Below are 26796 nucleotides of genomic sequence, written 5' to 3'. Positions count from 1 at the left end.
ATATTTTGTAATTGTAATTGGAATAAAATTAGGGGCTCCGGTGGGCTGCAACCCAAGTTCTGACCCTATCACTGGGAGATCATGAGTTGATTCTCAGTGATGCCATAGTCATCTGTGCCTGGGAGTTTAAGAGAGCATAACTGTCCTCACTCTCTCTCTCTCACTCTTTCTGTTGGTAGGACGGTCCTCCTCCCCATCATTCAGCGACCGTCATGCTAGCTAATGCGAGTGTCTCTTAGTTGAAGTAATAGAATTAGCAGTTAGCTTTCTCCTCTAAGCGTACTGAGCTCCAATGATGGCGCATTAACGGCAGTTTGAAAAATTGTGGTGAAGCTTCAAGTGTCTAAGAGAAAGTGTTTGCTATCCCATCCATAAATGTAGTTAAAAAAACCTGCCAGTTGCAAAGATGGAGAACAGTTTCTACACATAACAACTGGAAAATTCTCCATGTGACTGACTTACAGTGAGCGCTTTTTTCCCAGAGCAGATCTCTTCTGTCAGAGATATTAATGTTTTTGGAAGCAACATAAACTCTGGGTCACTGAGAGGGAGAAAACTGGACACTCACCACAGGGCCAGACCGTCCAGTTAGACCCATTGGACCGGGAGGACCTCTCATAGCAAGCTGTGGAGAAAAAACACCAGTTAGAACCACTGTAATATGCCCTAAACAAAGAAACAAACATATATACAGTTATGCAAAGGTTTTCACTCCCCTAGTCCGATTACATTCTTTATTGATTTCTTAAGTGTAAATAAGTGAACACACCCTCTACAGAGACACACTTCTGCTCATTTTAATACATAACTACTGTTTATTTGCTGAATTTAACAAGAAATTGAAAAAAACATAAAATGTAAAATGTAGCCTTTGCAAAAGTTATGGCAGATTATACACATTTTATTCTAATATGCCATATTTAAATGTGCTCTCTGCAGAGGATGTGTTAACTTACTTTCACTCCAAAAAATCAACATATGACCAGGGGTGTTCAAACTTTTGCAGATGTCCGTACATACCATTCACAAAAACAAAAACAAACTATATATGACTTCAATGTACACCAAAAAAATCAAGAATAAACACACCTACATTCATCCCAAACTCAAGCAAAGAACTAAAATAAACATACACAAATAAACAAACATAAACACTCAGCAAACATTCCATAACTCCTTTTGAGTGATAATATAATATTATGTTTTTAATATTATTAGACACAATGCTGTGGCTTCTGTCTGTACTGTTAGTGTCTCTGTGCTGGGGGATGAGGCTTCTCCCCCTTTTTACACACAGACCCTCATTTCTCTCTGCCAGCTTCTAACACACCTGTTGGTTTATCCCACCTGCGGGTCGTTAACCTCACTGCTATTTTTACCTTTCCACTCTCATTTTAACAACAACAGCAAAAAAACAAACTGTGAAATGTGTACCAGTGATGTTCCAGACAGCTGGTGTTTGTGTGTGTTTATGAGAGCAAATGTTCAGTCTGAAAGGAAGTCAGGCTCAGTTTAACTGATCTAGAGGGAATCCATGTTCAAAAGTTTGGAATCAAAAGTTTGTAATTGCTATTAAAAAGTATGGAATCAATAATCAAAAGTTTGGATTCAATAATTAAAAGTTTGGAATCAATAATTAAAAGTTTGGAATCAATAATTAAAAGTTTGGATTCAATGCTCGAGGGTTTGTAATTGCTATTCAAAAGTTTAAAATTAATGTTTTAAAGTTTGGTATCAATGTTCAAAAGTTAAGAATCAATATTCAAAAGTTGGAATGTTCAAAAGTTCAGAATCAGTGTTCAAAAGTTTGGAATGTTCAAAAGTTTGTAATGTGCAAAAGTTCAGAATCAGTGTTCAAAAGTTTGGAATGTTCAAAAGTTAAGAATCAATATTCAAAAGTTTGTAATGTTCAAAAGTTTGGAATGTTCAAAAGTTTGTAATGTGCAAAAGTTCAGAATCAGTGTTCAAAAGTTTGAAATGTTCAAAAGTTAAGAATCAATATTCAAAAGTTTAGAATCAATATTCAAAGTTTGGAATGTTCAAAAGTTTGAAATGTTCAAAAGTTAAGAATCAATATTCAAAAGTTTAGAATCAATATTCAAAGTTTGGAATGTTCAAAGGTTTAGAATCAGTGATCAAAAGTTTGGCATTTTCAAATGTTTGGAATGTTCAAAAGTTTAGAATGTTTTCAATAATATAAAACCAGTGTGGCTGCAGATCCTGTACAATTTCACAGGTTTCAGAAAAAAGCTGCAAGAAATAATAAAATAAATAATAAAATAAAACTGAAGAAATGTTGGATGTGTCCAGAATGATGGAAACAGAGCTGAAGAAGATTCTAAAATGGCTGAAAAAGTCATAAAAAATACAATGAAGTTTTAATAACATTTATTTAATACCTTTTGAAAAATAGTTTTTTATATGTTATAATATTTTAAGTTTTAAGTTCTAAAAACATAATATAAATGGTGATATGGCAAGTGATTCCAAACTTTTAAATGGTAGTGCATATTTTACACATCAGGATTTTCTCAGTGAGCCAGATAACTTACAGCAGTCAAGCCCGTCTAATAGAAGAGGTGAGGAACCCTGATTTTAGACAATCCTCACTAAAATTATTCAGCCTCACAGAGAAATCCTGCTTTATGAAATGCCCCCCAGGGTAATCCCCTCTCAAACTGCCCCCTCCCAAAAACTCCCTCTCTCAAACTACCCCTCTACATGACCCGCCTCTCCACTTCTCAGCTAAAGGCTGTAAAGTTTACGCTCCTGCCCCTCCTCCCCAGCCTGGGGCAGCTGTAAAATGTTCCCGAGCAGTTTTGCCCCCTGCTGAACTCACCCTGGCCTGGGACAGGATGGCCTGAGCCTGAGCCTCCTGAGCTGAGACCACCGGGCCTTTCTCTCCATCACCACCGAAACGGAACTACAGCACAACACAAAAACAAACATCGTTAACAAACGATTAATAACACAGTCCAATGAAAACTAATCAGTTCAGTAAGTCATATATATGTTATGTAAATTATTTAGTACATCCTGCATATTACATACATAATGTTCAGCACTGCTGACATGCAGAATTTTGCATGTGTATAGTTTATATTTGTAATTTTTTACTATTTTTATTATATTATATCTATATTTTTATTTATTACAGGTATATTTGTGTGCTTTTTCAATACTTCACATTTGTGAGCAAGTTGGCACAAAATATTCCTTCAGGATAATTAAAGTTCATCTTTTCTTTTGCCTTACAAATTTCATGTATAATATTTAGCACATTCTTTACTTACTCAGTTAATTAATTAATTAATTAGAAAAGGAGTAAAAGAAAAAAATTTAAATGATCAGAAAAATAGAATATGATAAAAGGAAAAGATAAATAAAGTGAATTACAGTAGATATTTTGGGTTTCCTGTAAATTCCCAATTATTATTTAGTACTTCCTGTATAATTCAGTTTTATTATTTAGTACATCCTGTATATTTCCATTATGATATTCAGTACTTCCTGTATATTTCCCACTTATTATTTAGCACTTCCGGTCTATTTCCAGTACGATATTTAGTACATCCTGTATATTTCCAGTATAATAGTCAGCACTTCCTGTGTATTTCCTGTGTATATGATATTCAGTACTTTCTATATATTTCCTGTTAGGTACTACCTGTTTATTAATGTATCATACTGAGTACTTCCTGAACATTTTCTGTACATCCTGTATATTTGCTGTATAATATTCTCAACTTTTTGTATATTTCACGTATAATATTCTGTAATTCCTGTGTGTTTCTTGTATAATATTTTGTATGTATTGTATATTTCATTTATAATATTCATTATGTACTGTATGTTTCACGCTGGCCTATAATATTTGGTATTTCCTGTAAATGTCTTGTAAAATATTCAGTATTTACTGTATATTGACTGTATAATATTAGGCATGCCCTGCATATTTTCTGTATGTTTTCAGCTTGACTTTTCAGCTTGACCCAGACTTTCTTTGTTCTCCTCTGTGACAATAACTGTTATTACTAATCATGGAATACAAGTAGAATTAAACTGAATTTTTAAGTGTATTATGATCTATGATATTATATATCGAAGCACTGCAACGTGAAATCAAACCATGATTTATACTTTAAACGTTACTCTCATCTGTATAATATCTTTTTAAAGTAATTACACATCATACAGTACGCATGTGTAGCTACAGAGGAGAGTAATGAGGTCAGAAATGTGAATGATAAAGGCTCTTTACAGGCAGCATCAGCATGGTACCAGGAGGACCCGGCATCCCGTCCGCTCCAGGAAGACCAGCACGTCCTGCAGGACCCTGATGGAGAGAAAGAGAGAGAGAGAAATCATTGAGTGAGATAAGTTATTGTGTGAATTGAGGTCAAACTGAGGAAATATGACTGTGCAGATTTCACAGCATGATGAACGGAAGTAGCCAGAGGAAAATCTTATTGCTGAAATGTTGATATTTGATGGATTTGTTGATATTTGAAGGAGATGTATTGATGATTCTTCTACATTCCAAAAGAGATATAACATCAGACGCTGTATCAGACACTTCTGGATCAGATAAAATTATGACATGCTTTTAGCTTTTCATAAGAAACTGTTAATTTCATATGGAGGTCCTGTATGTAGTTCAGTAGCGGATAAACATGGGTGTTATTAACTTTCCAAATCTGAGCACAGTGTGTCACTTAACTGGGGCTGCTATTAAAACTTAGGAGGAGACACGTGAGAATACTGGGCTCTTTTTTGGTTTAGCGCTGTTTAGAAATAAAAATGATATTTATTAAAGTCAATTTGAATTTTTTTCAGCGACAAAATAAAACGTCATTCTGAGGGAGCCACTCTGACTTACACTGTACAGCTCCTGTTTATTTTTCAGTAAACCTGACCACACATGTTTAAACACATGAGGACATTTCATCTCCCGCATGGCTTTCCCATGCGCTCGATTTACACACACTTTTCTTAACCTCCTCTAGTGACCTCCTGCTCTAAATCAAACCGCCATATTCTTACAGCTTTGCTCCTTTTGTAGCTGATCCATGAAAGTTAAATAAACACAGGAAACAAGCACTTCTGGCACATCATTAAGAACACAGAGGAGGCCCTGAAGAGTCAGCTATCCTAACTCAGAGCACACTGAACCAATGTTCCCCACCAAACATCAACAAACCCAGACGATTGAGTGGTGTGTATTACCAGTGTGTGGTAAGTCTATAGAACGTTCTTCCTCATCCAGCCTGGTTCATTTGGACTGCTGTTTCTTCAAATGTGAAGTTTTAAAACTACACCAAAACGCTGATGCTCGGTGGGGAATGATGATTTTGGTGTCTGATGGAGAATGACGGTTCTTGGTGTAAAACGTTATTTCATGGAGAATACTGGAAAAGAAAGGCGGTTGGTGGAGAATAATGTTGTTTGTAGGAGAATGTTATGTGTTTGCTAGAGATATTTGATGGTGAATGATGGTGTTTGTTGGTAAGTAATTGTAATAGTTGGAGAATATTCGTGTTTGGTGGAGAACGTTGGTGATAGTTGGAAAGCGTAAGTGTATGGAGGGAAAAGTTGGTGTTTGATGGAGAATCATGGGGTTTGGTGGAGAATGATGGTGTTTGGTGAAGATATTTGATGGCGAATGATGGTGTTTGGTGAAGATATTTGATGGTGAATGATGGTGTTTGTTGGTAAGTAATTGTAATAGTTGGAGATCGTTGTGTTTGGTGGAGAATGATGGTGTTTGGTGGAGATCTTTGATGGCGAATGATGGTGTTGGCTGGAGAACAATCGTATTGTTAGAGAATGTTGATGTTTGGTGGAGAACGTTGGTGATAGTTGGAAAGCGTCAGGGTATGGAGGGAAAGGTTGGTGTTTGAAGGAGAATCATGGGGTTTGGTGGAGAATGATGGTGTTTGGTGGAAATATTTGATGGCGAATGATGGTGTTTGTTGGTAAGTAATTGTAAAAGTTGGAGAACGTTGTGTTTGGTGGAGAATGTTGGTAATAGTATGGAGGGAAAGGTTGGTGTTTGAAGGAGAATCATGAGAATCATAACGGTACCTGATAGAAAATGATTGTTGGAGATTGTTGGAGAGTAAAGGTGTTTGCTGGAGAATGATAGTGTTTAGTGGAGAATGATGGTGTTTGATAGAAAACAATGGTGTTTGTTAGAGAATGATGGTGTTTCCTGGGGACAGCTAGTCTATGGTGGAAAGTAATAATGCTTTTTGTTGTAGAATTATGGTGTTAATTAAATAATTCTGGCCTTTATTCAGTTTGTGTTTGGGGGAACACATTGGCATTTGGTGGAGAAATTTGGGAAGGCAAGGCCTTTATCTAGAGCAATGCACAGAAAGAAAGTCCCTTAGTATCTAGACCTGGAGCCACATAATCACTGACATGACCTCCATATTACTAATGTATAAAAGAGTATAACTCTATGGTTGTGCTGTCCCTTTGTCCTGCCTAATGTTTGATCAGCCAAGTTAACTGCCAGTGCTGTTAGTATTCCCTGTGTGTACACTATTCATTCAGAGCCTGTTTGTGAGAGCCAGCAGAATCCACACTAAAACTAACAGCAGCTTTCCAGCCAGAGTCAGAACGCTCCCGGCAATGATCTACAGCAATGATCAATTACAGACATGCCAATACTGGAGCAGAACAAAACAGTCTTGACACAACAGGACAACAGCATTTTCTTAGATAAACAATCTGTCTATCACAATATAAGTGGCAGCGAACTTATCTAGGTACAATTTTGACTGACTTTTGACTGTCATCACATCAATTTGTCTGTCTGAGATGATAACATGAACAAATTATCCACTATCAGAATTGTATTCCCCGACAAGAGAGGGGCTATTTTTCACTATACACTATAAGGCTGCATTGTTAAGGCCATTGCCAGCTAGACTCTGGGAGAGATATATCTGGCCGCCAGATTTTTGTCAACAAAAACAATAACACATGGACAGAGATTGCTAGTGCTGTTTGTTGTTATCAAGTAACCTGACGAGCTTTTGCCTTCTCCAAGATGTTTTTTACACCTCAATGCCAAGAAATACACCTGTCTTCCAGTATTTCTGTTGATTTGTGCTTTTATTGTGCAATATAAACATTATCTGGGCATTTCATGATTGCTTGGCCTTCCATTTTTATATATACATAAAAAGACAAAAAGAAAAGTTAGCCAGATATTTGCCAGATTCTTGACCCAATGCCCTGGGAATGACCTCTTCCAAGAATCTAACACACTGTATTCCCAGGTCAGGGGTCAAAGCAGTGGACAGTGACTAAAATAGACACTCACCCTGTCACCAGCATCTCCTGGTGGGCCTGGGGGACCTTGTAGACCTGGGGGTCCTGGAAGACCCTAAAGAGCCAAAGCAAAGTCAGACATCTAAAACTAAGTGACACAGTGCAAACAGAAAAGTAGTCCAAGGCCTGGTTAAGGGCAGAGTCGAAAACAATGACTTACAGCAGGACCAGGCGCTCCTGGGGGCCCCTCGATCAGCATTCCCTAAAACAAAGAAAGGAAATAGTTGGATAAAATGAATTAAATCATATTCATGACTGAAGGCAAGATATTCACATGAAAAACAAAATGACCTATTTCAGTGTAATGTCAGTGCAATATGTTTTCAAATGGGAATTAAACAGTTAAGATGTAAACAAAGTCATTCAGAGTGGTTTGATGAGGATCTCAGAATTGCTCACAGTGGTGGTGATGGGAACCAGACGTCTGAAGAGTTTAAAGCCTCTCAAATCTCCCTCACAGACAGTTATTACATGAAATGGCCATGAATACACTTGGTTTATGATTATTTTGGGAAGTTTCTGGGCTAAAACATGTCTAAAATCCATTAATGGAAGAAAAAGGTACATGCAGGGTGACGTAATGTAAAATAGTCAAAAAAACTTATGTTTTTAGATTTATCACTATTTTACCATCAACAACATCCCATATAAAACTCAGAAGACTCGTGTAGGTTCTCTGGTGGTTCAGGAGAGTAAATAAAATGTCTATATTTGTGTTGTAGTCATGGTGACCCCTGGTTCCTATCAGCACCACTGATCTCTACAATGAACAATTTCACACCAAACTACTCTCAATGACTTTGTTTACGTCTCAAACAATGAATTAAGCTTTTTAAAGATTGTCCACATAATACAAAGACCAATGGTGAAGGTTTGTTTCCTTAGAACTGTACATCTAAGTCAAGAGCCAGTTAGATACATCTAGCATTAATTAAATCAAGTAGGACAACATAGTGTATGTTTTATACTCATTACACTGACCTGAGACCCAATTTCACATTTCCTTGTTAGTGGACAGGGATTAATGGGCCAAGCTGTATCTGGAGAGCATTATTCTCAACAATGTGCTCCTCTTGAAGCAGTAACTTACGGGTTCGATGACGGCTGGCTCTCCCTTCTCTCCTTTCTGTCCCAGAAAAGCACCTCCACCGACCTGTAGGACATACAGCAGGCCAAAGGTCAACACCAGAGCACTGCAGCACAGGAGGCCTGGACTAGACTAAGCTATTTACTGCAGTCGGCTTTGTATGCATGCAAGAAGAAGAAGATGCCACTAGAATTGGTTTTGGATATGGATTAGCACCTGTATCGCTCTGTATTAATGACAGTGCTCTCAGTATTATAAATATTGATCTTTTTTAATAAGATGCCACTAAATTTGGGTTTGGGTATAAAACAGTGGCTCTTTTTTAGTAATAGCAATAGTGCTATTAAAACCGTAAATATGAATAATTTATTTTACATGCCCTATGGAGGACAGATCCAAAATATGCAAAAGTTTGGGCACCCCAGATTAAATTGCATGTTTTGTTGATTTTCTAATTGCAAATAAGTAAAAAAGTTCCATATAGAGAACAAGCTAAAAACGAAAAATGTCTGCAAATTTGTATTTATTTGCCAAATTTCATAAATTGGAAGAAATATAACTCCAATTTTTTACAGACTAATTTGTTAAATGAAATTTTTTAAGGGCCATTTTTTCCCAATTTGTTAAATTCAGCAAATAAACAGTATTTGTACATTAAATAGTGTAGAACTGTGTTCTCTGTAGAGGATTTGTTTTCAATGAGAAAAAGCAATAAAATGTGATTTGACCAGGGGTGCCCAAACTTTTGCATAAATCTGTACAAACACTCATCTTCTTACATGCAAATAGTGTACTGAAAAACTGTGTAAAGAGAGAGACAGCAGGGGAAAAGATGGCAATCCAGGTTAGTGGTGATACAGGGTGTAAGACGCATAAACTGGACACTAAATGCTTTAAGATGGGCCGCCATGCTGTTGTTCTTTGGACAGACAGTGTGTGCGCTTCGACTGTAAACTGCTACAGTGTGTTCACTGCAGACTGTTTAGGACAATGTGACTACATGCATACTACAGTGTGCATACTACAAAGTGTGCTTCACTTATACAGTATGCACTACAAGGTGATATTTACTTACATGACTGCTGTGTGTGCTTTTGTATTATGCATTACATAGAGCATACTATGCGTGTATTTTAACGGGCCTATTATAGAGAATTCTTTAATTGCCCTGTCCATGGCAACATAAACTGTACAATAACTCGGTTTATATCACAATACCTACATATGGGGAGCTATTCATGTCCAATAATTTCATTCTGTTGTGTTGGCTCAGCCTCTGTACTGTATATAACTACTGTATGTAAGCACTGTATATAACGTCTGTGTGTAGGTACTGTATAAAGGTACAGAATGTAAGTCCTGTATATAGCTACTGCTTCTAAGCACTGTATAAACCTTCATGTCCAATAATTTCATTCTGTTGTGTTGGCTCAGCCTCTGTACTGTATATAACTACTGTATGTAAGAACTGTATATAACTACTGCAGTAAGTTCTGTATATAACTACAGTATGTCAGTACTGTATATAAGTCCAGTATGTAAGTACTGTATATAACTATTGTATATAAGTACTGTATATAACTACTGCATTAAGTTATGTATATAACTACTGTATGTAAATACTTTATATAACTACACTATGTAAGTACTGTATATAAGTCCAGTATATAAGTACCGTATATAACTATTTTACATAAGCACTGTATAGAACTACAGAATGTAAATACTCTATGTAACTACTGTATGTAAATACTGCATATAACTATAGTATGTAAGTACTAAATATAACTACTTTACATAAGCACTGTATATAACTACAGTACGTAAATACTGTATATAACTACAGTATGTAAGTACTGCATATAACTACTATATGTTAAATATTGTATATAACTACTGCATTAACTACTGTATGAAAGCACTGTATATAACTACTTTACATAACATAAATGTTGTATATAACTAGAGTATGTAAGTATTGTATATAACTACAGTATGTAAGTACTGTATATAACTACAGTATGTAAGTATTGTATATACTACAGTATGTAAGTACGGTATATAACTAATGTATATAAGTACTGGCTGAAAGATACAGTACAAATAGTAGTTCAAACGTGTGTGTATGCGGAGGATTTAGCTGTAGGGGGGTGGGAGTTGGGGGGAGGGGTAAATAATGTCTGTTTTCGGTGGAGGTGGGGCGCAGGGCGTGTGTGAACAGACAGCTGGATCTCTGGAATGGGGTAATTGCCGTGCCTTCGGGGTAGCAGGGCAGATAGAGTCCTAACAGGCTGCTGGTTACAACCAGGAGCTGGACAGGACATGACTTCATTCACAGCATGGAAAACAGCGCTGCGTGCAGGTGTGTGGAAATGTGTTACGATGCATACAGAGAGATGTTGTGAGCGTGAGAGTCTGAAACAAGTCCAAGGAGAAGAAGTTAGGACCAGTTTAGCTCCTCCTGGGGGGGAGTTTGACAAAGTTAGCCAGATAACTTAAGCCCATACTCAAGCCTGAACAGCTAAGGGACACCTATCGTTTTTAACATGAGCTAGCACAAGTCTATCACCCTATATACTTGACTACTGTTACTCTACTTAACCCCCTAACAAGCCATGGGCCCGTCGGCAGATCCAAAGCTTTATTACACACTTCTATAAGCTAAGAATAGCTCCATTAGTTTGCATTGAAGTCCCTGTAGTTACTGAATAATAAGCCTTAGTATAAAATAAACCTGGAACTTTAAGGGGATAAACAAATCAGGCATTTGTTATTACGCATGCATGTCTAATTCCTCATTTAGGTGTTCAGAGGGGTGCTCACATCACCAAAGTGTGGACTTGGAGGGGGACCACAGGGCTTAGGGCGCATTTTGGGATAAAAAAGGCCATTAATATAGCAGTATTGGGAACAGTGGCCTAGCAGAAGGCTTTAATGATCAGCCCCACCTATCAAAACTTCCATGATCTGAAGGAACATTCCTACTGGACAGTCCTCAGTTTAGGCTTAAGTTATCCAGCAAACCTTGCTGGAGAAATCCTGATTTATAACACTTTCACAAAACCCCACAGGTTCAATGCAACAACATGAGGACAGATTCACCATGGCAAGCTTCACATTCCACAGCCTTGAGTCTGTAAGATCCCCAAATCTACAACAGTGAGGAACAGCAAACACATGCAAACATTTGGGCTGCACAATATGGATGAAGTGGCACATTGCATGATGTGGACAAAATACCATATTGTGATTGAGAATTAGCAGAGTAATGCTTTTTATTACACTGCTACTTATTGCAATTGTAGGCCTTGTGTTGATGAGCCCTTGGCGGGACGTGGTTAAAAACTGGTCTTATAAATATATTTACATTTACTGGATCATCAGTCAAGCAGGTCAAGATGTAAGCTAACAACGAGAACGTCTGGGGGCAACCGTGAGAAATTTAGGGCTAAATGTGAGTGGGAACGTTGACTTTTTAGGTTGGGGACAAACAGCGTAAAATTTCTAAACTAGTCCATTGCCTTGTGATGAGTTCAAAGCAGGGGGCGACAGAGTGCTCAATAAGCCTGTTGTTAGCCCATGGATGTAACGTAAGTTAGCATGGCTGAAAAGTCCACCCAAAACTGTAATTAGATGTAGATGTGTGCCGCATGTTAGGAGAACACATTACATGCAGTAAAAATAAACAACATAAACAACTCTTTAAACAGGAAAACAGTTTCGTTTAGCTTTTCACGATAGCATTTCACTATCTAGCCTGTTTTGCTTGTGTTATTGATTGTACTATGGACGTTAGTCGGAGCTCAAAGTAGTAGATGATGGTGCGCTCGTCAACACTGGCCAATGGACAACAAGGCTTTTGTTAGCCCATGGATGACAAGTAAGCGCAGTAAAATAAAAAAAAAAACTTGTAGTAAAAATAAACATTACTGGTATCATTTTACAATAAGACTACGTTTATAAGGTGTTTATGAATGGTTAGTTTAATAATGACTATTAATGAGGTCACCTTAATTAAATAAAAAGGGCAAACAGTGAGCCCATGTTCATCTATACTATTAAACCTCTGATGGTTGCTGATCTTTGTCTTCTCCATCGGCCAAAACTGAACTTGTCAGCATCATCAGATATTAGATATAACAGTTCACTGTTGCCATTTTTATTAATGTGTTATAACTGTCCATTAATTACGATGTTTATGACGTTATAAATAATCAATAACAAACAAATTTCAAGCCATTTGTAAAGGGTAGCCTTCCTGTAAAGTGGGTTTTAGAGGGAGCGTATTCTTGTTAGAGATAAATTTCCAATCCAGCACCATTCACCAGGGTATATTTTGGTTTGTCCATCTGAATTTACGTGACCAAATCATGAGGCAAATTATTCAGTAATTGCATGAAATACATGTTAATTTTTATTTATTTATTTATTTTTTTTTTTGTAAAAGCTCCCCTCGAATTAACAGAACATGTTTTATGATCACGCATATTGCTATATGCTTACAATTTACTGCTGAAAGCCAAAAATCTTAGACGCTCTTTGTATTATTTTATGAAAATAATTTTTACAGAGCAGATCACTGAAGAGACGCCATCTGTTTATAGTTTATAGCCCAGATTTGTGGAAAAATGGGTCGACTTTCAGTAGAAAAAAAACTGTGAGTTCAGCTTCTTTTATTATAAGGGTTTAAAATTACATCACCCATCTGTTTGACTGGAAAGAAGACAGTTACAGCCTCATACGACCCCCACCTTTAGAATGTAGCTTATGAAATATGAAAGTTATGAAGAATATGACGAAGTGCGTTTTGGAACCACCGGTGGTCCCAAGGAGTTGAAGAGGTTAACAAGTTCCCCCCAGACGTGTATTCTTGTTACAAGATCGTGAGACTACTGGATCATGTGAATGTCCTGATTCATCAAAACATGCCCAGAAATTCATCTGGAGCTGTGATTGGCCAGGATGCTCACAACACCGTAATTGGTTAGCAGGCTCATCTGCATATCTTCTGCAATAAGGCCAATAATCACAATAACAATAAACTATCCACCTATTGTGCAGCCCTAAAACACTCGCACCCCTCGTTTGCCCGGGTGATGGGGTGCGATACTTACGTCCGTGCCCACTTGAGTTTCCTCTACATCAGTTTCAGCCGGCACTCCGAGCCCAAACTCATCCTCGTAAGTGGCTGAAGGGTTTGGGGCCAAGTTGCCGAATTCATCGTACCCAAACTCATACTGACTTTTGTCAAGCTCGTTCACGTCGTACTCCTTAAGGTCATACTCCTTAAAGTCGTACGCGTCTGCACCTGTGGCGACGGGCTGGGTGGGCTCTGGGCCGTCCGTGGGGTCCAGCCCAGTCTGGGCCGGTTCTGGTACAAAGTGATCCACGATCTCCTCTTCCACAGCCTTATTACGGCCAAGCAATGCAGCAGGGGGATGAGTGAGCAATGGGAATAAGGCTGTTAGTTAAGCAGGTAAGGCTACTCTATGCATGGATTTAGCCTGAATGTACATGAATTAATTACATTAAGCAGGTCGAATTTTGGACAGCAGCAAGATGAAACTTTCTTTGTCCCATTTAGCCTCAAGGGTTGGACTGTGAGGACTCCAGATTTCAGGTATTCCCATAATAGTAGCATTAGATATCGCTGTTGTCGGAAGAAAACCTCGTATCTCCATTTTTGACATTTTTCAGTTTTTGACATCATTTGAAAATGTCTAATACCCTTTACATTGTGTGTAAATTTCATGATGAATGGACTAAAGAAAATGACCCAAAATGACCCGGAAAAAAATCTGGTTCCATTGACTTACATTAAAAGCAAAGCAGGTTTTTTCCTTCTCCTGTAAAGTTACCATTTTGGAGATATGACGTTTTGTTCCGACAACAGCGATATGTTTGTTATGAATGATAAAGTTAGCATTTGAGATATTAGCCACAAAGACATTTAGTATGTCTAATAATTTGTGATCAGTTACAACTGATCAACATAAATTTAGCTTTAAATATGATTCAGATGTTAAATATCTTTACTGAAAGCAGTTATGTCCACTGTAAACAATGCCTTTACTTAAAGATCCCTAATTAAGGGACAAAGAAAGTGACCTTGATTATTAAAATTGCATTATATTTCATGAAAATTAAATAAAACACTGTACAAATCTATGATGGACATTTCAAAATTTCTGTCTTTTTTCCAAAGTATAATGATAATCAAGGTTCATGTTTAAATAAGGGGGAGAAAAGACAGAATCGGAGATGAAATGTCCGAAGCAAAAAAACTCAAACTGCAGAAAATACAGTGTCTAAATATTTTTTGATTAAAAAAAAAAATCATGTCAATTTGATAAAACTAGCATTAAATGTTAGCAGAATGAGCTGAAATCACTGTATTCTGCATTTGAAAAAGCCATAATAAAAGCCCACAGACACAGTGGGGACGATTAGCTCAGACGTATTTGATGCTAACTGTTGCTGTTGCTTGGGAACATGATGGATGCAAAGACATGATGATCTGTCTTTGTCAAAAAGGCTTAAAGTTCTCAGCACAACAGGTTTACAATTCTGCTGTCGTCGCATCCATGGGTAATGCGGGGCTAGTAGCACAGCTAGCATGGCTAAACACAGCTAGCATGGCTAGCAGGCTGTGAAAGCACTCTGCCTGTTTGATCGTAGTTCATCAGAACTGTCTGATCGTGCTGTGGTGGAGGACATCAGGGACATGGAGGTTGTTGAAAAGCTTCACGTTTAGCGTGTGTTAGCTTTCACATCAACCTGGACTGGCCTGGCTTCCTCAGAGAACCCCTTCCAGTTTCGACTGGACACACTATCTTGTCACATATGGCTAAGGCTGCAAGATCAATGTTCATTTCCAAACTCTGGGCACAATTAAGTGTTCTTAAATTCAGTTCCAGTCCATTTTTACATCCAGCATCTGATAAAAAGAGCTGGATGTGACTTTAGCACGGCTGGCAATATCTTGGCTAGGTTCGGTGCAGGCCCTGCTGTGCATGTGCTAAAGGGTAATATGCTTCCCATTAGGGACTTTTAATGAAGGTTGGCCACAAGCAGAGCCCAGGCCTCACTCAATTTGAGAGGAAGGCATGTTTTAATTGGAAACAGAACAGGTTAAGTTCTTTATTACTGGACTGGAGGTTACAGTTCTTACTTTTTGAGAACTGTCCTTTGATAAATGCAGCCTTAACCAACACGGACACGCAAAAGAGAAAGCAAGAAACAAATGCAGGACAATCCACTGAGAAAACGGTCATCGTACAGAAACATGGAGAGGATCGCCTATATATTCTACATGTTTAGAGCTTTCTCATGAAGAAAAACCACACAACAATCACCTGGATTTGTTTTGGTTGTTTCATTTCATACTTATTCCTCGTCATATTCCCGTTCCTGGGCTCTAGACGCTTAGGGCCAGTTTCTTGGACGAGGATTAAGCCTAGTCTCAGATTAAATTGTACCAATGGTGAATCACCATTAGAAATCCTTTGTAGTCTAGACTTAGGCTTCTAAGAAACTGGCCCTTACAACAAACCAGAGATAATCTAAAGCATGAAGAATGTAAGCATAAAGAAAAATGAAGATATACAGTCCTACCTCATTGGGTCCGGTGGTGGGAACCGAAGGCTGAATTTGAGTAGCATCTACAGTTCCGTAGTCAAGCTCACTGTCAGTATAGTACTCGCCGTCTAAGTTGTTTAGCTGAGTTGGCAGCGTCAGAGTGAAAAGAAAGAAGAAGGAAGAACGAGAAAGGAAGGATTAGAGAGCTAGCACACCACAGAGTTATCGGCTAGCCCGTTCGCGCTGCCGGCCTGTCTGCTCGTTTAGACGGCATTAGGGATCTCCTTCGGAAGAGGGCAAAGGGGAGATCTCTATGCCATCTGAGCTGGACTATGCTTTGTCCTGTTTTTTTTTACCCCTAGATTGGCCTTTCTCGCTGGCGCTGTTGCCTGGTAACCATGCCTCTTCTTCTTAGAGGCTAAGGTTTTGGCTGCTGTCTTTTTTGAGGCCGGGTACTTATACGGCCTGGCTTTGGACTTAACGGACTTTCTCGTCCTCTTCGCCGTCATGGAGACACTACGCTTCACTCGCTGGAGGGAGGTTATGGTGACAGAGGGACAAAGAAAACACAACAACACACAAAAACATCAGGATCAACAGACAAGACACCATGTAGGCTAGACTAACCCTTAGAAGCCTCAGTTATGGAGCATTTAACATACTACCATGCTAAAAAAGAACTATTAAAAAAATGTTATATTGATAGTTTCTAACTCGTAGCTCAATGAAACAAGCAGACTTCTGTGGAAAGTGTGTTAGAAATGTTTTTAATTATAATTAAAAAAAGATTTTTAATTATAATTTGAATTCGATGAAAATATTTATGTGCACATTCTTGCTCGGCTAAAAATCCCTAATTTTTTTTTTTTGCAAATTTTGCTCCTTCCTTGACTCAAACCTAAATTTAATGTAAATGTAATTCAGGACTTCATCAACTAAGCAATTAATTATGTATTTACATTTAAATATTATAGCAAAATGACAATAACAGCTCTAGACTTCTAAGGGCTAAACTACCTTGAAGAAAGAGAGTGAAAAACAGATAAACAAAAACATTCCCACAGGTGGACACCAGCTCGGAAGACTTGAAGACATGGACAAATAACACGTGCACACTCGAGACGAGGCCACATGACAGCCAGACACCACATGACAGTCGCAAAACATGCGAGTACATTTTGATTTCTTTTACCTGAGTCTTTGAAAACCTGTGTGTCGTGTCGGTGGTAGCTGGTCCATCATAGTAATCATATAATTCTCCGTAATCTACAGCAGTTGTATACTGGGCAGGGAGAGGAAATGAGGTCACAGGAAGGTTAGTGGAGCATACCAAAAACAACACAAAGTACATGATGTAACAAACCCAGTGGGAACGTTACATATCATTGGCATATTTGCTGTTTCTTAAACTTCTTTTCTCAAAAGCATCGTCTCAACTGAAATATGAATGCAGTCCGTTAGTGTCTTATTTGTTAATGTTAAAGTCAAATTGAGGTGCATCACATTGGAGAATGTGCAGTTTACAAACTAGTGTGAGACGGATGCTTTCAGTGAGAACTTTGACCACTGAGGCCAATGAGGATGTGTCGTCAGTTTGTTGTCGATGGTATGCCCGTATAAGGAGCGCTGACTTCAAGCCATTTTTCTCGATGGTGCTCCTGTAGTAAACAGAAATGTTCCAAACTACATACAATTTGGCCTGTTTTTCCCCTAACGTCACTGGACTTTCTGACTCACCAAACCAGCTTTGTTAAAATCCCAGGCTGATTTCACACTAAGGCTTATTGTTCAGTAACTACAGGGAGTTCAATGCACACTGGCTGAGCTATTCTTAGGTTATAGAAGTGTGTAATAAAACTGTGGGCCTGCCGTAGGGCTCTGACCATTTAAAGGGTTAAGTGTAGTGCTACAACATTTCAATGCACAGAATTGTTAACTTGCTTGTAGCATGCATGCAAAAGTCTGAACACCCCGGTCAAATTACTGACCACCAGCATTTTTCTTCTAATTTTAGTGCACAGTTTCTATTTATGTGCATTAAGTTTAACATATTGGAAAAAAAAAAAATAAAACATAGTATATAGAGTATATATAGTGTTTGTTATTTTTTCTCCAATATGTTAAATTCAGCAAATAAACAGTAATTATGCATTAAAATGTGCAGAAATGTGTTCACTATACAGGAAGTGTTGACGACGCTTTGACAAGGGGCGCCAAAACTTATGCACACGACTGTATGTAGCGTTCTTTGTATTTCGACAGCTAAATGACCACATAATTCAGAAGATCCAACAACATTTAGGGTTTGTTTACATCACAGGGTGCCCATCGAGAAAAACGGTTCAGACTCAGAGTTCCTAATATGGGCATGGTGACAAAAACAGAACGACGCATGACTTCAGAGACTTGTTAAACATAAATAAACAAACAAAAAAACATGATGCTGCTACAGATCAGTGCAATTGGACTGATGGTATTGTAATCAGACTAGCACAGGTGGGCTACAGCACTATAAAGCACAGACTAGCACAGGTTTAAAGCGCTATAAAAAACATCCTGCAGACAAGAAGAAACAAAACAAAATATGCAAGAAAACTCATATACGCACATACGCACCCCTGGCCCACTAAACATCTGATTTTCCCTCAGTGCATTTACATGATGCTTTGCTTATAAATGGGAGAAGATTATCCGTCTGTTTGGTTTCCTTTTTTAGATTTATGCTATTTTGATTCATGCTGTTTGCAGAGCTGTTTCAAAGTCTCCAATAATATAAGACTGAAAATGAATAAACATTTAAATTAAATAAGCTTAGAATTGTTAAGGGAGACATGATGAAATAACGGGTAACACTTTACCTTAACCCTGCTACATAGCACTGACATAATCATGCCATAAACATGTCATGGTACATGCCATTAAGCTGTCACGACAGATTACATTCAGTGTTAAAATGTGCAGAAGTGTGCTCTCTATAAAAAACGTGTACTTATTTTCATTTAAAAAATCAATAAAGCGTGTATTTGACCAGGCCTATCCTGGTATTGGTACAATATTTGATGTAACGAAGCTAACGAAAGTACAGCAAAAATTAACATGTGACATGACAAAATTATGGCTTCTTTCATTCCAGATTACATAACACTGTGAATTATTACATATAGGGCCTTATGGGTGGCTTTGGGGCCCTAAGCAACTGTTTATAGCAGGAGTCTTATCCACAGCCTTATCCACCAGTGCTGGTGCGGCTGCAGGATTTCAGGCCATTCAAGTAGAATCACACCTGATTCCACTTCTTTAATCAGTTGGTCTTCAAACAATGGATGAAATGAGGTTCTGCTTGGTTTGAACAAAAAACCTGCCGCCATATCAGCCCTTTGTGGATAAGACTAGTGACCCCTGGCTTACAGAAGCTTAGTGGAGTGGCCTAAACTAAATTAGCTTATCATAGTTTTGATTTGCATAAGCAAGTTAGCATAAACATCAGTCAGCTGTAGGTCAGCTTATACAAACGCATATGATATTTCAAATGAGCATTCATCAATTAATATATGGTAATCAATGAATGTAGGGTTTAATAAATGTATAATGACTCATGCAGTCAGATTTCTAGACACAGATTAAGCCTAGGCCTGTACTAAAAGGGACTTCTCAGTGGAGCATCCACAATGTCAGTACAGTTAAACCCAAAATTAGGCTTCTCTCTGCATAAAGCCGAACCCCTCGCTGCATATTAGCTCTAACCCATTATTCTTCTATTATGCAAGCATAGGAAGCTGTAGTATGAAGACAGATGATGTCAATGTAGGAGCCTCTTTTCCTCTACAGGCCTTTATCCATCATGAACGAATAGCTTAGTCCCAATACAGCTGTTCTGGAGCTCGTAAAGCAGCTCCCCTGACAGGCTGGCCTGCGTCCACGGGTTGGAGTCAACTAGGCCTCAGAAACTGAGTCCAGCCAAGTCTATCCAGGCCCATTCAAATGCAAGCCAAGGCCAGAGAGACCCAGCCAAGACTAGCCAGTCTAATTTACGATGTCTGGTCTTCAGACTGCAGAGGAAAAGGGGTTAATATCTAACATAGGCTACAGAGAATATGGATTAAGATGGACCTGAGTGTGGTTCTGCTGTTGATGGACAGCACGATAAGAGAACGGAAAAATGAGGCTCCTCTACATAAACAGGTTTAGAGCATAATAACAGCACTGATCCAGAGTCAGCTCTGCCTGGCCATAATCCGAATCAGAATATTTTATTAGACAGGAAACAAAATGTACACATATTTTTTGTTCTTTATTAATAGAATTATTTCATGTTATTACATAATAGTAATAATAATAATAATAATAATAATAGAGCTCATATCATGGAAAACTGAATTTTCCTCATTTTTTTAAATAAAAGAGTTTGAAAAAGAGCCAATTTTGAATTCAATATTTTTGTGATGTCACAAAACACACACATATTCACATTTACTATATCTGCCAATTCAGCCTACAGCTGTTTAGCTGCATCCATTTAATTTGATCACAGTATTTTAGCCCAAACTGCTTCTGAATAAGCCACAATACAGGACAGGCAATCAGAGTAGATCTCATTTACATATATCAGTCTAATACTAATACTATTCACATAATAATAATAATTCTAATAGTACTACTACTACTAACAGTAATAATAATAATGAATCAACTACATGATTACCTAATTAATTGATAAATTATATATTGCTGCTACATAATTACCTAATTAATTTATAAATTATATATATTTTGTTGGAACAAAGCCTCGTTTCTCCAAAATGGTAACTTTACAGGAGAAGAAAAAAACATACTTGACTTTTAATGTAAGTCAATGGAACCAGAATTTTTTCCAAGTAATTTTGGGACGTTTTTTTTGGTCCATTCATCATGAAATTTACACACAATGTAAAGAACAACAGGCATTTTTAAATTATGAGGTTTTGTTCTGATATATATATATATTGTATATTATTACACATAAAAACTGACTCTAGATCAGCACTGCGACATTCAGGAATCTGGCTGGCTGCACATGATGTCAATATTTCGATTAAATAAAGCTGTCAGCTGTTTCACTTTTTTATCATTTTTAAGTGAAGCTCTTCGAGGGAAGTATTCAGTATAATACATCACACTGAGGTCTTTCCTGTGTGGAATATGATGTTACTTTACTATTACTCAGCAGACCACAGGATCGCTCTAAAACACTGTTCTTGCAGCTGTTTAAACGGCACGCGCCCAGACTTCCTCTGCAGATTTCATTACAGCTGGGATCTGCAGAACGCATTAGTAGAACAAACTCCGGAGAAAAGCCCAGAACACCGGCCAGAACACACTCAGCCGTTCAACAGGCGAGGAACTCCCTCTGCGCGTTCCAATACATTACGTAGCACATTATCCCCAGGAAAAGAAGAAAAGACAGAAAGAAAACGAAAACACAGGCCCTGCTACACAAACATGACTCTACAGGACTGTACAGGACAAAGAAAGTGATCATTCTTCAGCAGGAAACACTCAAAGGAAGGTGAGGCACAATACCTAAAACCTGTAATTTACAAAAGGAAACAATGCTCAGCCCAGACCTGCACACACAGCACTGCACACACAGCACTGCGCACACAGCACTGCGCACACAGCACTGCGCACACAGCACTGCACACACAGCACTGCACATACAGCACTGCGCACACAGCACTGCACACACAGCACTGTACACACAGCACTGTACACACAGCACGGCACACACAGCACTGCACACACAGCACTGCACACACAGCACTGCACACACAGACCTGCACACACAGCACTGCACACACAGCACTGCACACACAGCACTGCACACACAGCACTGTACACACAGACCTGCACACACAGACCTGCACACACAGCACTGCACATACAGCACTGCACACACAGCACTGCACACACAGCACTGCACACACAGCACTGCACACACAAGGCACTGTACACACAGCACTGCGCACACAGCACTGCACACACAGCACTGCACACACCGCACTGTACACACAGCACTGCACACACAGCACTGCACACACAGCACTGCGCACACAGCACTGCACACACAGCACTGCACACACGGCACTGCACACATGGCACTACACACGGCACTGTACACACAGCACTGCACACACCGCACTGCACACACAGCACATACATCTATCAATGTGTCTGCCTGTCTCTCAATCTCTCTATCTGTCTATCTGACTGGTTGTCTGTCTACCTATCTCTAAATCTGTCTGTCTGTCTGTCTATCTTTATATCTATCTATCTATCTATCTATCTATCTATCTATCTTACGTCTGTCTGTCTGTCTGTCTGCCTGTCTGTCTGTCTGTCTGTCTATCTATCTATCTATCTATCTATCTACCTATCTATCTATCTATCTATCTATCTATCTATCTATCTGTCTGTCTGCCTGTCTGTCTGACTATCCAACTGTCTGTCTGCCTGTCTGTCTGACTATCCAACTGTCTGTCTGACTGTCTATCTATCTATCTATCTATTGATTAGCATGTCTGTCTGTCTGTTTGTCTGTCTATATGTTCAAACGTTATTTGGTGTTTTACAGGTTAAAAACACATTTAATTAACAGAATTAATTTGACAGATCATTGGACGATTTCAAAGTGCTGTCTGTGGGAGCTTTTGGTCAGTGCTTGGTCCCCTGATGGTCAATGGGAGGTCACGTCAGTACTGACCTCTTCTTCTGGCTCCTGGGCCTGCAGCGTGTCTTTGTGGGGGGTGTCACAGTCCGGGCTGTAGTGTTCACAGTAATCATACGCAGCTTTAGGGTCAGAGACGATCAACAGCTGCTGGATATCACCCTGAGAGAGAGAGAGAGAGAGAGAGAGAGAGAGAGAGAGAGAGAGGTTTACGTTTTCGTAAATGAAATTTATGTCTTAAGTCTCTAAACTGTGGTTTATACATGTAATGACAGTATTGAGCCATGATGCTTTGGCAATACTGTAACTAAATATGGTCGTGTCAGTAAAGATCACTGAATTGAACTGATCTGAATTGAATGCAACTGTACTGAATTAAACTAAATGAAGCTGAGCGAAAGACAAAGGCTGACAAAAACAGACAAACAGTCTGTCATTTAATTTATATGATACTTAATAACTCATGGCATGAAGCCTGTAATAGGAGGGAATCCAGGAAAGATACTGCAGGGCATAGGATAACAGCCCTCACCACCGTAAATCATAATTAATGCTCTATAGATTATCACTATTATACATTTCTGTCAGACGTAGACAGAGATGTGGCTGTGGCTGGCACAGGCTGCACACGCAGGGTCAGTAAACACAGACAGCGCTCTGCAGAGAGACCGGAGTAAATTGCTGCTCTCACTGCTGAGCTTTATAGAGTCACAAATTAAACATGTCTCATCAGGACACAGGAACACCTGGAGCTGTCCCAGCACACGGATGATAACCGGGTATGATGGAAACACACACATATACGTACACCTGCTCAGAATGGGGGGTCATACACAGTCCACCACACATATAGAGGACTGTGCATAAAGCAGAGACCACCGTTCATTTATTTTCCAGTCGAAAATTACAGCATTTGGCAGACACTTTTATCCAGAGCGACTTACAATCCAATCATATTTTACACAGGTAGGCGAAGGGAGTGTTGCCCAAGGACTCTTACTGGTATAGTGTAGGGTGTTCGCCCAGGCAGAGGATTGAACTCCAGTCTACAGAGTGAAACACAGAGGTGTTACCCACTACACTATACCAACCACCATCAAAATGACCATTAAGTACTAGTTATTCATTTTTCAGGAGATATTTTTGAGAAGATTGGATATAAGATAATCTACTTGCATACAGAAGGAGAAATTTGAAGGAAAATAAGTGAAAAAACAGGAGCTTGCAGGAAAAAGACAAAAAAGAAGAAAATTTGCAAATCAAAGAAGCTGAACAATGGACTGACCACCCCAGAGTCCAGACCTCAACACCACTGAATGTGTTTGATTACTTCAGAAAACGATCAACCAGCTTCTAAGACTGAACTTTGGAGGTGAGTCTGCAGATTCTTTGAGGAACTGAAAGTGAGTCTCCTGAAAAGAATGGAAGCTGGAACAAAGGTAAAGAGTGACTCACTGAACACTGTTCTGCTTCTGTGATCTTCTATTATCTGTTTTCTGCTTTTTTAATGACACTGAAAAATGAATAACTTGTACTTAATAGCTGTTTTGACTGGAGATTAAATCAGTGAAGGGTGGTCTCTGACTCTTGCACAGTATTGTATGTGTAAGTATCTATATGTGATAATAATATGTCCCATTTTCTAAGCCTAACCCCAAACCTAACCCTGAGATTATCCTCCGTGACCAAAAAGAAACAGTTTTGGCCTTTATGTTTAGAGAAATGAAACATAGAGATTTTGTAAAAGGCACATTACAAAGTAAGGACCATTTTATTGGTGCTGTAGCTTAAGATTTCCTCTGGTTTTATTACATAATAGGAATATTTCTGTTACAGTGGAGGCAGCAGGCACCTGACAGCCCCCTGGTATCCACTCAGGGGGCTGTGTTTTGCTGTTTATAAAGCAAACACAGATCAAATTTCCATTACTTAAGAGAACAATGGGTTGTTTACCTTTTTCTATGACTTTTTGTTTAGTTCAGGACAGCAAAGTTCTTTTTTCACCAGTGTAATCCAAACCTTGAGGGGCTCAAACATCTGTGTGTGATTTCTGAGCTGTATGAGGGGCTAAGTGTGTTGATCTGATCTGAAAGGTAAAGGCCTATTTTATTGGATGGGCTCAGTTATAGTGCGCCACATCCAGATCCTGTACTTCATTATGGCTGTTTTACCTCTGTGCTCTATTTAGTGTCTTAGAGGTGACATAAACAGACATTATCTACAACATGTGGAAAATAAAATAACTGCAAAACAAAAACAGACATGTGTGTTTCTAAGTGGCAGTAGTGCAGCTGCTTTCAATACAAAGAATATGATAATGCACATCAAAGAGTTTTAAAAGAGGCAAATTAGAAAAAGAAAAGAAAAGATGTGACGCAGGCATGTTTCTTAAATTTAATAACATTTCACCCAGACTGAACTGGTTTCAACAAATTTAAAGTATGTTAAGAGGAATTCCACATTTTCTTCAGTTATCTGCATTTTGCAGTCATTAAAATGTAACCAAATGAGCAATAAAGATAATAATAAATGGTAAAACAGAGGTAAACCTGAAAAAATATGTTTTCTTTGGAGGCTATTTTGCCTTAAAGCATCCTGCATGTATCTCTCCACCCTGAATGGATTCAGAGAAACGTTTTAGACCAAAATCTAAAGACAGTGCCTCAGACTTCAGGTAGCACATGCATAACCAGTTCATGTAGTAACTTTCTGTGAGGGAGCTTTTAGAGGTGGACGTCTGGTTCCTATCACCACCACTGTGAACAGTTCTGACTCTGTAACTTTCTCTAGAACAGAGCGTTTCAGACCAAACCACTCTGAATGACTTTGTTGACATCTTAACAGTTTAATTAGCAGTCGAATTCCCCTATAAGGGGTAAACGTCCCAGACAGGGATTAAGCCTAGTCCTGGACTACACAGCATTCTGAATGGAGATCCTACACTGAATGGAAAATGTTGTCCAGGACTAGGCTTAACCCCTGTCTGGGAAACCGAGCTGAAGCGTGTACTGAGTAGACATATTACATAAGATAATACAAACAGACTCAATGATAGGAATAGTGTAGACTCCATGTGGCCAACACGAAGCCCACGGGCCTGATCTGAGATGCAATCCCATCCGGCCTGCAAAATTATTTTAATTACCATTAATATTAACTCATTTCACAATGTCTTACACTACAATCCCCAGCATGCACTGCAACATAATGTGCGCTCTCACTCCCTCCACCAAAAAACAATGTATGGGACAGCGGTTACAACTCAAAACTACCACAGCAGTCACATCAGCAAACACACCAGCTGTGTTTCAGCAGCAGTTCAACCAACATAAACACTCAGCAGCTGAGAAACTGATCCCAGCAGTTAAGGAACTTGCAAAGGAAAGATGCAGCACACAGGTGGGTTTAAAAGACCTCCCTCCTGGGGACATTTTTGTCTATATTTCACATTTTTATGTAATATTTTATGGTCTATTACGCATGGTTATATTTTGCTGTTGGTGTTTTGCCATATTTTGAAATATCAATAGCCAGTTTAGATTTTTAACCCCTGTGTGGTGTTGATGTGTTTGTTACTCAGTGGTCTGCTGGACCCACCACATTATTGTTTATTAAATCAATACAGCCACAACAATTTATGTAAAAATGCCAGCAGCCTGTCTAGCCTGACTTGTTGAAGTCCCTGTAGCTAATGAATAATAAGCCTCAGTATGTAATAAACCTGAGATTTTAAGGGGTTAATATGGCCTTTTTAGTGGTTGATTTTGACACCTCTAGTCTGCACTTCTCAGTATTTAATGGGCAAAAAGAGGTGGGACATCCCTACAGCCCCACACTCACAACCGGGAACATTACTGGCGTACCTGTCTTTATGTTCAGGCAACAAAGACAGTAGAGAAATGGACACTCAAAACACAAGCAGAGACGCTCCGCTCTGCCAGGGCTGCTGTGTCACTGTTGAGCAGTGTTGAGCAGGGGGACCACCATCATGAGCCCACAGCCTACATACGACACCAGCACCACATAAACATCACAGATATACTTGGTAAAGAAAGTACAGTAAGTCTTGGTGACCTGAGCTGATTCT

At 38.8% G+C, this 26796-nt stretch overlaps 1 protein-coding gene across 2 annotated transcripts in view; it reads right to left on the bottom strand.

Annotated features, from left to right (window-relative positions):
• Positions 1-26796, bottom strand: part of col11a1a (collagen, type XI, alpha 1a) — a 166563-nt gene that overhangs the window by 105319 nt on the left and 34448 nt on the right. The window contains exons 5-14 of one of the 2 annotated variants that reach the window (XM_036581520.1): positions 22746-22871; positions 17199-17288; positions 16043-16147; positions 13543-13836; positions 8432-8494; positions 7502-7543; positions 7334-7396; positions 4262-4336; positions 2840-2923; positions 569-625 (exon numbers count right to left, since the gene is read on the bottom strand). In XM_036581520.1, the coding sequence (XP_036437413.1) occupies positions 569-625; positions 2840-2923; positions 4262-4336; positions 7334-7396; positions 7502-7543; positions 8432-8494; positions 13543-13836; positions 16043-16147; positions 17199-17288; positions 22746-22871 (999 nt within the window). Of the gene's footprint in view, positions 1-568; positions 626-2839; positions 2924-4261; positions 4337-7333; positions 7397-7501; positions 7544-8431; positions 8495-13542; positions 13837-16042; positions 16148-16362; positions 16537-17198; positions 17289-22745; positions 22872-26796 lie in introns of both variants that reach the window. The other variant, XM_036581528.1, reaches the window with a different exon arrangement.

This window comes from Colossoma macropomum, unplaced genomic scaffold (assembly GCF_904425465.1).
Source record: "Colossoma macropomum unplaced genomic scaffold, Colossoma_macropomum, whole genome shotgun sequence".
Classification (NCBI taxonomy): domain Eukaryota; kingdom Metazoa; phylum Chordata; class Actinopteri; order Characiformes; family Serrasalmidae; genus Colossoma; species Colossoma macropomum.
The sequence above is the reverse complement of the archived record's forward strand: the minus strand, read 5'-3'. Positions and strand labels throughout refer to the sequence as shown.